Here is a 14,149-nt window from a genome sequence, read left to right as displayed (position 1 = left end):
CCTCATGGGCAGAGCTTTCAGACTGCATATATGCTGCCTTACCACTCTGCACCACAAGAGGCTCTTAATTTGAGTATACTAATGAATTAAATTATTATATAAAATTGACAGCTATTTTATCTGTCCACTATGACTTCAATGTCCTTCATACTGATATTATACCAAGCAATACTACCTCTCGCAATGTAACAAGTGTTTTCTTGTCAATGGTGGCTCTCTTTACAAGTTCTTTATTCTCTTTTTCAAGTTCTTTTAGCCGAAGGGAAGCTTCTTTACATGCACCAATTTCCTTAATGAGTGACTTGTTCTCTTTTTCCAGGTTACAGATTTTTGCATTGTTTTCTTCTAATGTGCTGTCTTTAATGTCTGCTTGTTGTCGCAGTCTCTTATTCTCTTTCTCCAGTTGCTTTTTATCTTTCTCCAGCTGAGAAGTTTCTTGCTCCAAAAGTTTATTTTCTTTCTCCAATTGTTCCAAGCGTTTACTAGAAATTTTGAGTTCTTCTAAATTTTTTTGTAGGGCTTGATTTTCTGTCTCTAGTTCTTGTAGTTCACATTCTAAATGCTGGATCTTTTTGTTGCTATTTTCAAGGGCTTTTTGCAGCCTTTGGTTTTCTGTATCCAAACCTTGGTAACTGACTTCTAAACGTTCAGTCTTCTTACAAGATGTTTTCATAAGTTCTAGGCTCTTCTGAAGCTGCTGTTTCTCACTTTCCAATTCTTTGTTTTCTAATTGTAACTGAGCCATCTTGATGTTTATACTCTTCAGAGATTCAACTGTTCTCCTGAGTTCTAAATTCTCTTCATCAAGTTGTGTATTTTCCTTCTCTAAAGACTCTAGCTGAAAACTGAGATTTTTCAGGCTATCTAAAGTCTTTTTCAGCTTTCTATTTTCCATATCTAAACTGGAATTTTCTTGTTCTAAGGTATCTATTTTTTCACAAGTGATCTTTAAGTTAGTGACTTTTTTCTGTAATAATTCATTTTCTTTTTCAAGATGTTGAACTTCTTTCTCCAGCTCATCTGCCCTTTCTCCCTTCTCTTTATAGTGTTCCAATTCTTTTTTAATTTGTTTCTTTTCAAATTCTAACTTATTCAATTTACTACTTGTCTCTTTGATAGATTCATGGAGAATTTTATTTTCCTTTTCAATATCTTTGACTCTTGCTTCAGCACCAATTTGAGAGCGCTGTCTGAGGGACGCCACTGTTTGATTCAAATGCTCATTCTCTTGTTCCAACGTTTTAATCTAATTAATGGAAATGAGAAATTAAAAGTCTGAATCAGTATCAGGTTACAATATTGAATAATAAAAATAATATTATAACCAAAGTCTTTTCAAACGGAGAAAAGGTTGAGGTTGGAAAGCTAAACTTTTAAGAGTTGATTATTAGACTGCTCATATCCAAGATGAGGAATATCTGTATTTTAAAAGAAGCAGACAGATGCTTTGAGCAGCCAAGGTTGTATGAGAAATAAGGTGTTACATAGTCAGGGATGAAAGCCAGGGAAATCTGATGACATTTCTAGACAGATGTTTCCTTCTGCACAAAAGAGTAAGCCTTTTATTCTTCACCCAGAATTATTTGCTTCTCTCCAGCAAGTTGTAGAGAAAGATAGATCTGTGTGCCTAAAGGAAGTATGAAAAAACAACTGCATACAGCTTCCCTGTTCTGCTCGTAACTTACAAAAGTGCATTCATGTGAAAACTGAAACATGAAAAATTTCCCATTATTGCCATGTTTTAAAATTACACATATACTCCAAACAAATGTAGCTCCATTTAGAAATGCAAACCTAGGCCATTTAATCATTGTCAAGGATGACATAGTAAAAAGGCTTTGTTATGTAACTTGCCTGTCTCTCTGAGTTTTCTCGTAGAGTTTCAATTGTCTTTTCAAGCTGTGCTTTCTCTTTCATTAGATCTTTGCTTAGATTCTGACTGTTCTGAAGACTTTGCTTCTCTTCACTAAGTTCATTTTCAAGTCCTTCCAGCTAGAGAGAAACAAAGACTTGAAATTAAAGTTTACATTTAACTGTACACAATTCATCTTCTAAAAACGATTTTATAAACTTACTATTTCTTATGTTGTATTATATGCCAGTGTTTGTCTCCTGTGGCCTTCCTTACATACCCAGGGAATTGCTGATCGCCACTATGGGATGGTAGGTGAATTTCCTCCAGGCCAGGCTAGATTCTGCAGATTTTTGGTGGAGGGGGATCACTTGGGCATGAAACTGGGGTCACTGTGTGTAGGCAGGTAGCTGTGAGTTCCTGCATTGTGCAAGGGGTTGGACTAGATGACCTTGGAGGTACCTTCTAACTCTATGATTATGTAGGAAATCAGACCATTGATTGCTTACCATGAAGGGTCTGAGGAAAGGAGAACATCTCGATAGGGGATTCCCACCATCCATTCAGGGAGGCAGGAACAGTATTTTTCTCTTTTCTGTCTCTTCAGATCTGGCAACTCCAAAAGCTACTCTATACTCTTATCATTGGATAAAAGAGGTAACTTTAACACAGGTAAGAAACAGTTATGTGTAGAACAATTAAGACAGAAAGAAATGTTGCCGATAATTGGTTGATGACTGACTAGTCATCATTTATGATGATCTTGGAGGGACAAGATGTCCTCCTTACCTCAGAGGAAAAGGATGTTTAGTGGTAATCAACCAATGATCCATTCTCCCACTGAGGCAGAGGACATCTTGGGGGACTTCTCATATCAGTGTCCTCACTTTCTGGATAGAACATCATCTTCTGTGTCCAATATATGCTGACATATTTTTCTGCTGAAGGCTGCGGTAGCTTTATGAATGTAGAGAAGATGGAAAACTATGTCACTGCAATGCATATTTCTTCTACTGTAGCTTGTCTAGCAAAAACTGTGCTGGTTGCCAAACTCCTCACTGAATGAGTTGTAATTCTATGTTGCACATTCAACTTGTGGAGTTTATTTATTTATTTATTTATTTATTTATCATACTTATATACCGCCCTCCCCGGAGGCTCAGTTCATATGCTTTGATTATGTGAACCTTGAAAAACCTGCAAATAGCTGATTTCGATGTTTTATTCTCCATGTTTGGTGGGGAGCTAGAAATGAACAGAACATTTGTTTTTCCTGATCTATTCAGTACTACATATGAATGACTTCAAAGCTCTCCTAACATCCAAGCTTCATCTTCTAATTCCAGGGAAGAATTATTTATTTTTTCTAGACCTGTGCTTTAATTCTGGAGCTGCAGATGCTTGATCCCCCCCCCCCACTCCCCAAATCTCCTGTAAGTCTAGTGCTGCCAGTATCTTAGATAGCAGATACAAAGTCTTGTAATTTAAAGAAGTCTGACAAACTGTTCAGGGACCTCAATATCTTCTTCCTCATCACAGAGGAATTCTTCCTCCTCCCTGTCATCTATTTGACTCTCTGAAGAAGGATTGGGTCCCTTTAGTGGATCATATCAGCTTTCATGCCTGGAGGGGAGGGGGAGAGGTAAATCCTTACTGATCTAAGGCTTTCTTAATTGTAGAAATTCTCAATCTCTTCCCTCATAGTCCACCTAATTATTGAAAAGAACTCGGGAGGGAAATTAAAGGGCCTGGATTCAGGAACATTGCCCATGCATCAGCCCCATTTTGTTCTCAGAATAGGCTGCCTGTACAGCTGTGTTCCCCCTTCAAGGATCGCTGCCTTGTTGTGGCAAGGGGGCTTGCGTAGTTCAGTGAAGCTATGAGCTATGCCGTGCAGGGCCACCCAAGACGGACAGGTCATAGCTGAGAGCTCTGACAAAAGGTGATCCACTGGAGAAGGCAATGGCAAACCACTCCAGTATCTTTGCCATGAAAACTCTATGGACAGTTCCAATAGGCATAACGATATGACGCTGGAAGATGAGCCCCTCAGGTCGGAAGGTGTCCAATATGCTACTGGGGATGAGCAGACGGCTAGTACGAGTAGCGCCAGAATGAATGAAGCGGCTGGGCCAAAGCCGAAAGGACGCTCAGTTGTGGAAGTAACTGGTGGCGAAAAGACAGTCCGATGCTGTAAAGATTTTTATTCCATAGGAACCTGGAACGTCAGATCCATGAATCAAGGCAAGCTGGACGTGGTTAAACAAGAAATGAGAAGACTGAACATCGACATTTTAGGAATCAGTGAACTAAAATGGACAGGAATGGGTGAATTTAATTCAGATGACCATCAGGTATACTACTGTGGACAAGAATCTCGCAGAAGAAATGGAGTAGCATTCATAATCAATAAGAGAGTAGGAAAAGCAGTCTTGGGATACAATCCCCAAAATGACAGAATGATCTCAGTTCGAATCCAAGGCAAACCATTCAACATCACAGTGATCCAGGTCTACGCCCCAACCACTGCTGCTGAAGAGGATGAAGTTGATCAGTTCTATGAAGCCCTACAACACCTTCTAGAAGCAACGCCCAAAAATGATGTGCTTATCATCATGGGGGATTGGAATGCTAAAGTAGGAAGCCAAAAGATAATCGGGATAACAGGCAAGTTTGGCCTTGGAGTACAAAATGAAGCAGGGCACAGGCTGGTAGAATTTTGTCAAGAGAATACAATGGTCATAGCAAACACTCTTTTCCAGCAACCCAAGAGACGACTCTACACATGGACATCACCAGACGGTCAACACAGAAATCAGATTGACTATGTGCTCTGCAGCCAAAGATGGAAAAGTTCTATCCAGTCAATAAAAACAAGACCAGGAGCTGATTGTGGTTCAGATCATGAGCTTCTTGTTGCAAAATTTAGGCTTAAATTGAAGAAAGTAGGGAAAAGCACTAGGCCAGTGGTCCCCAACCTGCGGGCTGCGGCCCGGTGCTGGGCCGCGAAGGCCATGGCGCCGGGCCGCGGCTCCCTCTCCCGGCCCCTCCCCCCCGCAGTAAAAAACTTCCCAGGCCGCAAGGTTGCGGCCAGGAAGCTTCTTACTGCGGGAGGGCGGGGAGAGGGAATCGGGGCCGGGCCGTGCCCATGCAGGCGCGGCTCGCGGGCGCGGCCCGATGCAGGGGCGCGGCCCGCGGGTGCGGCCCGTTGTGCGGGCGCGGCTCATGGGCGCGGCCCGATGCGGGGGTGCGGCCCGCGGGTGCGGCCCGATGCGCGGGCCCGGCCCGCGGGCGCGGCCGATGCGTGGGCGTGGCCCGCGCGGGCCGCGGGCCGCGCCCCAATGCCCTGCCGGTCCCCAACCTCAGAAAGGTTGGGGACCACTGCACTAGGCCACTCAGGTATGAACTAAATCATATCCCTGACGAATACACAGTGGAGGTGACAAATAGATTTAAGGAATTAGATCTGATAGACAGAGTGCCTGAAGAACTATGGACGGAGGTTCGCAACATTGTACAAGAGGTAGCAACTAAAACCATCCCAAAGAAAAAGAAATGCAAGAAATCAAAATGGCTGTCTGAGGAAGCTTTACAAATAGCTAAGGAGAGAAGGGAAGTGAAAGGCAAGGGAGAAAGAGAAAGATACACCCAATTGAATGCAGAATTCCAGAGAAAAGCTAGAAGAGATAAGAATGCCTTCTTAAATGAACAGTGCAAACAAACAGAAGAAAACAATAGAATGGGGAGGACCAGAGATCTTTTCAAGAAAATTGGAGATATGAAGGGAACGTTTCATGCAAAGATGGGTATGATAAGGGACCAAAATGGTAGGGACCTCACAGAAGCAGAAGAGATCAAACAAAGGTGGCAAAATTATACAGAAGAACTATACAAGAGCGAGCTTAACATCCCTGATGACCACAATGGGGTAGTTACTGACCTGGAGCCAGACATCCTGGAATGTGAAGTCAAATGGGCCTTAGGAAGTCTGAGCAACAATAAAGCTAGTGGTAGTGACAGCATTCCAGTTGAACTATTCAAAATCTTAAAGGACGATGCAGTAAAAGTGCTACACTCAATATGCCAGCAAATTTGGAAAACTCAACAATGGCCACAGGATTGGAAAAGGTCAGTTTACATTCCAATCCCAAAGAAGGGCAATGCCAAAGAATGTTCAAACTACCGCACCATCGCACTAATTTCTCATGCTAGCAAAGTTATGCTCAAAATCCTACAAGCTAGGCTCCAGCAATATGTGGACCGAGAACTTCCAGAAGTACAGGCAGGATTTCGAAGAGGCAGAGGAACTAGAGATCAAATTGCCAACATACGCTGGATCATGGAGAAAGCTAGGGAGTACCAGAAGAACGTCTACTTCTGCTTCATTGACTATGCTAAAGCCTTTGATTGTGTGGAGCACAACAAATTGTGGCAAGTTCTTAAAGAGATGGGAATACCAGAGCATCTTATTTGTCTCTTGAGAAATTTATATGCAGGTCAAGAAGCAACAGTGAGAACTGAACATGGAATCACTGACTGGTTCAAAATTGAGAAAGGAGTTCGGCAAGGCTGTATACTGTCGCCTTGCCTATTTAACTTGTATGCAGAGCACATCATGAGAAATGCGGGATTAGAGGAGTCACAAATTGGGATCAAGATTGCAGGGAGAAATATCAACAACCTCAGATATGCAGATGATACCACTCTAATGGCAGAAAGTGAAGAGGAACTAAAGAGCCTGTTGATGCAGGTGAAGGAGGAGAGTGCCAAAGTTGGCTTGAAACTCAACATCAAGAAAACAAAGATCATGGCATCCGGCCCTCTCAATTCCTGGCAAATAGAAGGGGAAGAAATGGAGATAGTGACAGATTTTATTTTCCTGGGCTCCAAGATCACTGCAGATGGGGACTGTAGCAAAGAAATTAAAAGACGCTTGCTCCTGGGGAGGAAAGCTATGGCAAATCTAGACAGCATCCTAAAAAGCAGAGACATCACCCTGCCAACAAAAGTGCGTTTAGTCAAGGCTATGGTCTTCCCAGTTGCAATGTATGGCTGCGAAAGTTGGACCATAAGGAAGGCCGAGCGTCAAAGAATTGAGGCTTTTGAACTCTGGAGCTGGAGAAGACTCTTGCGAGTCCCTTGGACTGCAAGGCGAACAAACCAGTCAGTCCTAGAGGAGATCAGCCCTGACTGCTCTTTAGAAGGCCAGATCCTGAAGATGAAACTCAAATATTTTGGCCACCTCATGAGAAGGAAGGACTCCCTGGAGAAGAGCCTAATGCTGGGAGAGATCGAGGGCAAAAGAAGAAGGGGACGACAGAGAATGAGGTGGATGGATGGAGTCACTGAAGCAGTAGGTGCAAACTTAAATGCACTCCGGGGAATGGTAGAGGACAGGAAGGCCTGGAGGATCATTGTCCATGGGGTCGCGATGGGTCGGACACGACTTCGCACATAACAACAACAACAACAACAACAGCTGTGTTCTGCAAGTAGTGGTTTTTCACATACTTTTGAGCTTCCCAGCAGGGCAACTTGGCTGACTGGGATAGGACAAACCTGCTAGGCTCCTTGTCTGCCTGAATGAAGGTTTCCCTTGCTCCACCTCTGAGATAGAGACTGTTCCATAGCTTGAGTGGCTGAAATTGACATGTTATGTAAGCCCATTAAAAAGAAATGGCCACCATGGCTGTTCTCAAGCTCACTGGTCTTTGTTTGCTTCTTCCCTGAGGCAAGGAGCTAACAGAATAAAAGTTGATGGAAAGTAAGAGGAAATCAGATGTAGAGTAGATAAGATTTTAAGTCTTAAGAGTTAAAGGAAGTTATTAAGAAATAGATAAAGGTTGGAGTGAACACAGAACAGCCTGGTGAGGCAGGAAAAAGAACTAAAGAACAGGTGATTCCCAAAGCAGAAACAGAAAGGAGAAAAAAGTCATTCCTGCATCCCTGAGTGAATGATGGAAATCACCCACCAAGATGTTTTCTGTCTCAGAGGGAGAACACCCAAACACTTTCTATGACCCTACATTTCCTGGAAATAATTTAGGATTTCTACAGAAGACTTGAACCTACAAGAATTTTAATTTTTCTATGATGACCTTTTATATTTCCAAATAACGGTTATTAACATTACAGTATAGGGGTCTCCAGGGAATGGTAGAGGACAGGAAGGCCTGGAGGATCATGGATCGGACACGACTTCGCACCTAACAACAACAACATAGGGGCCACGGTTTTCTCACTGCTACATGGGAACTACCATGTAGCATAGGCTATAACAGTCAAGTGGGTGGGTTTTCTTATCCCGTCCATATACTATGTGAATTCTTGCCAATTTCCTTGGTGATTAAATGGCTAAAAGACACATGATATTTATTTACTATATTTATAACCCACCTTTCTTATTGAGACTCAAGGTGGATGATATGGTGCAAAACACCACAATCAAACTGTACAAAACATCCAACACTATAATTGGACTAGGATTACAAAAACTAGAAACAATATGGAAACGAGTATCAGGCTCAATGTCAAATAATGCGCTCCAGCCCTAAAATTCCAAAAGTAGAAACCAATGCAGTAAAAGAAAGACATACTATAAACAGTATAGGCTATAAACCAGGAACTGAGATGTCCCTTTGTATTGAGATGTCCTCAATGGTGCCACACTCCTCCAAAGGAGCAGGTTTGTAGCTTAGCAGTACTGCTGGACAAGGAGATAGCAGCATTGGCTAGGAGTGCCTTTCACCAACTTTGGCTGGTTACCTAGCTGCATTCCTTTCCTGAGCAAAAAAACGTCTTGCAGCAGTGGTGCGTTCCTTGGTAGCATCTAGATTAGACTGCTGTAAAGTGGTCTACATGGAGTTGTTTTGGAAGAGTGTCTGGAAACTTCAGTTACCGCAGAATGCTGCAGCCAGGTTTTGGGGTGAACTGATTTGTAGAAGGCATAGCATACCAGTCTTGTTCCATTTAGACTAGGTCCCAATTTACTTCCAGGTTGAATTCAGGGTGCTGGTATTGGTCCTTAAAGCCTGTACAGTTTGGGGCCAAAAGACATTAGGTACCAACTAGTCCCATGTGAACATACCCAACCACTACAGTAATCTTTGGAGGAACTGCTTTGGGTTCCACCCCCCCTCCCCGTCCATATGGCAGAAAAATGATGGAATTCCCTCCTCAGGGAGATTCATTTGTTCCCTTCTATCATTATCTTCTGCCAGTGGGTGAAGACTTTTTTGTTTTACCTGGAATGGCCTCACCTTCTCACTGACTCTTCTTCCTGTTCATAGTCTGAGGAAGAGTGCTTGCACTCGAAAGCTCATGCCTTGAATAAATCTTTGTTGGTCTTTAAGGTGCTACTGGACTCTGATTTTCCTGTTAATGTGTTTGTGTTTCAATCATTTTATATATTTACTAGTATCAAAGCCCCATTTTAAGAATGGGCTTTGAAACGGGCGGCAGGCAGGAGGGCGTGAGAGGTGACCTTGGGTTGAAAAGCACCTTAAAAACATTTTAAATATAAAACAAATACCAAGTGAACATGTTCCCCTTATAAAAGTGCCTGCCAGAACAACTGTATTACTACAAGCTCTATACCCTTTATAAGGACCTCTGAAGCAATTCTGTTTTACACAGTTTGTAGAATGACTGAAGTATGGGAACCTTCTTGATCTTCTCATATAGGACATTCCATGTTGAGGGAGCAACAACAGAGAATGCAGGTGTATGAGCCAGCCAACGTCAGGGACCATCTGCATCTTAGGGAGCATCTTACCTATTTGCAGGGTGGCACTTTCAGAAAGCTTTTTTTAGATGAGTGAATTTGTTGCAGTGGAGGAATAGCAGGAAAGGTGTATTGCAGCTATGGAGGGTTTTTTCCCTTAAGACCATTATGTGTTATATGTTTCAGCTTCTTGATGAATTAAGTATTATTTTGTTTTCTAATGAAGTTCATGCTTTAAAAATAGCTGAATAATATTTGATAATAATTGACAAGTCAGCTGACCTAATCTTTTTCAACTATCAAATGGCTAATTCTTCAAACTTACAGCAAATCCTCTATTTGCTTCTATATTACTTATTATTAAAAGCACTGCAAAAATACCCTTTCCCCCTCAGAATGGGGACCTCAAAGGTCAATGAAAAACAAATGTATTTAGAGAAAAGCCAACTTGATGAAGCGGCTATATCTGTCACAGTTTTTAAAACTATATTATTTGATAAGATGTAGGGAAAAAATGAACAGTTATGTTTGCTTTATCCTTGAAATTTACTTGTAATCTCAATAGTAAACGTCTTATTCTGATAAAATCTATGCCATAATAGTAAATACATAAGGCTTAGGATGGGGCAAGAAAACACAATGAACTTTGTAACAGAAAGCTTACTGCAACTTTAAGCTATTTGCCTTAATTTGTTTAATGAATATTGTGATAACATATGGTTATAATAGTATACCGGGATTTAACATTTTCTATGTTTTTAAACAAAAATTGCCATTGGATACCTTTTTACTTAGTCTCTGGTTTTCCTTTTCCATTTTCAGAAGTTTTGAATTACTGCCTTCTACAGATCCCACTGTACTTTGTAGCTCTTCCACAGTCTTTAGTAAGCTTTGGTTTTCCATTTCCAGTTTCAGTAACCTACTCGATGCCAGTTCATTCACTTCATGACCAAGTGACTTTCGTGGCACTACACAATTAAAAAAAGTTTCCCAACCATTATTTGTACGGTATTTATTTATAATTAGCACATGCCATATGAGTCAAGCCTGAGATACCACTGCTATTCCCTACTTCATCATATCCTGGCTCAAAATATTCCAAAAGGTGCTTGGCCTCAAGCCTTTTTGCATCTTTCAATGACAAAGGATTAGGAATGCTTAAATTCTAAACTTAATAAATGGTTCCCCAAGGTCAGAGGTCCAAAATACTTCATATCAACTGAGCTAAAATTAAAACAAAAAATCTTTTTAAAAACTGGAACTATTTAATCTTCTTTTGGACTCTTTTAGGTCTTCTTGGGTGAAACTCCTTAACAAAAATTTAAGTATCAAATCAGAATTGATAACAACTCATAAGAAAGACAAGATTTATGTCCCATTTAAGAAACACACTATTAAGAAACATACTATCAAAAGTACTATATTCAGAACATGTTGTTTTCACTCCTCTCAATATTTTGTTATTTCCACCCCAAACAATCTTCAATCATATGCATATTATGTGACAATTATTTGATGTTCAAGGGTATTCCATCTGTCTGGATCAAATGCTAATCCTTCTCAGGTTTACCAGAGAATATACTGTATTCTTATCGACACTGTCAAGCTCTTCAAGTATGATTGATACCTCTTTCCATATTCTTCCCAATTGCCCATTTTTATCAGGATCTCAAAGCACATTTTTAGACTGTAATTTTTAACTTTTAATTTTGGCCACTTTGAATGTTTTACTTAGTGAAAAATCCCACAAACTACATTGTAGCTACATTTTTTCATCCTTTAAATTATAGCTATTTCTGATGCTCAAGATCATTCTCTCATGGAGCATCAATGGGATAAAGGAAAGGAAAAGAAACACAAAACTGTGTTATTGTGATGAGCCCTGAACCATTTTGATTGTTAGAGACAACTACACTAAATTATCTCCACAGAATTTCATGAGCTACAAATATCAGTGATCTTAATCAACTACAAGCTACCTAGCTCATCCACAGGTTTGGTGCTAAAAACATGGGATAGATCTACAGATGGATAAGAAGAAACACACTTAAAACAGTCCCACTTGTGCAAGACCTTGTGCGTTTTCCTCCCAATATCTTACAATGGTCAGAATTTGCTTGCATAATGTAAGGTGACCAGATTGTCCCACTTTTGGAGGGACATCTGGGGGCATCTGGCAAATTGTACATATGTTGAAAGTAAAAAATATATATATTACAATACTATTTTTCCTTTCTATGCGTTCTATAAAAATTTTTGTTGCTCCATATAGACCAAATTTTTAATCAAGAACCCCCCCGGTCAATGGTGTCCTGCTTTACTAATGTTAAAATCTGGTAACCTTAGCATAATGTCTTGTGCAAACAGAAAAGGCCATTTGGGATATGCTAAGTTTAACTTAGTGCAAGGGACTAGCATTAAGCTTTTTATCAATCCTGCTTATAAAGTGAACCCTAGTTAGATATACAAATCTTCCAGTGGAGCCAAGGCAAAATGTGGAATTAATCGGCTAGAGCAGTGGTCCACAACCTGCGGGCCGCGGCCCGGTGCCGGGCCGCAGCTCCCTCTCCCCGCCCCCCCCCCGCAGTAAAAAACTTCCCAGGCCGCAAGCTTGCGGCCCGGGAAGCTTCTTACTGCGGGAGGGCGGGGAGAGGGAATCAGGGCCGGCCGCGCCTGTGCGGGCGCGGCCCAATACGTGGAGGCGGCCCGCGGGCGCGGCCTGATGCGCGGGCATGGCCCGCGGGCACGGCCGTTGCGTGGGCGTGGCCCGCGCGGGTCGCGGGCCGCGCCCTGATGTCCTGCCGGTCCCCAACGTCAGAAAGGTTGGGGACCACTGAGTTAGAGAACATGTAGTGTTAAGCTTACACTGAACTCTACATAAATGTACTGCAAAACTAACACTGATTTGCTGACTAAGGAATTAATAAGCTAGTTTCTTGAAGATGTGATTACCAACAATTAATATAGCAGCAAACATAACTGAAACAAGATCATTTTAGCTGGGAAAAGTTTTGCTTGAAAAAGTCTTGGAAAGTATATTTCCCAAGAAAGGTTCTAAATAGTTGCCAAACCTTTCAGAGGTGTGCTGAAGATAAATTTATTGTCATTGTTGTAAAAGATAAGTTATGGAGCACAAGGAATCACAATGGAATTAGAAACTGGGAACTTTGCATCAAACTACACTTCCCCCTTGAGAATAATATATGCTCTAGTCCAGCAAGCCTCTAGTCCTCCAGGTTTTCTTTTCTATTTGTTTCTAACTGACAGCTGCTCTGAACACTATACCCTTCCTAGAAGACATGAAGCATTCTTAGTCTTTATCAGGACACCCCTATCTTGTCTGTGGATGGCTGTGTTTCATTATTGCTAAACATTTGTATCATAAAGTTCAGTACTAGAGGGAATAAACTCAAGATACTTGATTTACAGAAAATACTGAGCGTTTCTGGGACATATCAGAAGCCTGGATGCTCACTACTTTTCAACAGCAGCCTTTGAACAAATGCCAGTGTGTTATTAGAGTTTTAGATTAGGATCAAATTAAAAACCCCACTTTGCTGAGGTGCTCAATGCCTGATCTTCAGCCAGCTGCACACTCTCAGCCTAACCTACCTCAGGGGGCTCTTAGGAAAATTAAACATAGGAGAGAATTATGTAAGCTACTTGGGGGCCTCATTGTGGAGAAAGGCAGGATATAAATAAGTAAATAATTTGGTTTAATATGGGGGCAAATAAAAGGTAGATTGTTAGAAAAAGAGAAGGATGCAGGTAAGAATATGGGTATTGCCAAGAGGTAGAGGAAATCATTGAAACAAGGGGACACGGGGGAATGTGAAGTACCCTCCACAAGTCCTTGTAATAATCACTATACATATATAGGAAGTCAGGTTGTGTCATTTTCGTTAAAATATTGTAACTGATTATGGTAACACCAGGATAGGATGACAATGAATCATGATGGCATGTGATTTTTTATATGAAACAAGAGCATTTTAAAATACATTCTGTGAGGTCTACTTCAGCAGTTTGTAAAATGCTGCATATGGAATGGCCTGAGCACCTATGACAACACAACCATATCAGAAATAGTTCAGCCTGGAGAGTATTCTAATAAAAACTGCCTCTGCAAAGCAATGCAGTAACAAAATTCATAGACAAGCTAGGGTGCATCTTTGAGAAGAACAATTTATAAACATCTGAAACAGATCTGGGACCTACAGTTTTATCATTTTCTGTAACAATAGGAGAAAGAAATCTTTTAACTACCTTCAGATAGTTCAGTGGATCTGTTTATTTGTTCAAGTTCCCATCCAAGATGAAGTGACTCATCCATACTTTGCTTCTGAGCCATTTCTAGAGTCATGTTTTCCTCCATAAGTTCCTCAATTTTCTTACGATCCATATCACGTTCCTTAAATATTGTTTACATGAAGCTCTTTTAAAAGTCCCTCTCAAAGTGCAAAAACATTTTTGAGATTTAAACAGAAGATAAAGCTACATTTCCCTCTGCAGTGGTTGAAGGCAGATATAGGAGAACACCCCATAAACAAAGAACTTGCAGGTATTAAACATAG

The 14,149-nt window shown here is 41.1% G+C and overlaps 1 protein-coding gene across 10 annotated transcripts in view; it reads right to left on the bottom strand.

The window, feature by feature from the left end:
* Window positions 1–14,149, bottom strand: part of CCDC88A (coiled-coil and HOOK domain protein 88A) — a 128,603-nt gene that overhangs the window by 58,525 nt on the left and 55,929 nt on the right. For all 10 annotated transcript variants that reach the window (XM_077333752.1, XM_077333779.1, XM_077333761.1 and 7 more), the window contains exons 13-16: window positions 13,842–13,986; window positions 10,359–10,543; window positions 1,855–1,992; window positions 176–1,246 (exon numbers count right to left, since the gene is read on the bottom strand). In XM_077333752.1, coding sequence (XP_077189867.1) covers window positions 176–1,246; window positions 1,855–1,992; window positions 10,359–10,543; window positions 13,842–13,986 — 1,539 coding nt within the window. The remainder of the gene's footprint in view (window positions 1–175; window positions 1,247–1,854; window positions 1,993–10,358; window positions 10,544–13,841; window positions 13,987–14,149) is intronic.

Source organism: Paroedura picta, chromosome 1, assembly GCF_049243985.1.
Source record: "Paroedura picta isolate Pp20150507F chromosome 1, Ppicta_v3.0, whole genome shotgun sequence".
NCBI lineage: Eukaryota > Metazoa > Chordata > Lepidosauria > Squamata > Gekkonidae > Paroedura > Paroedura picta.
This window is presented reverse-complemented; position numbering and strand designations above follow the sequence as displayed.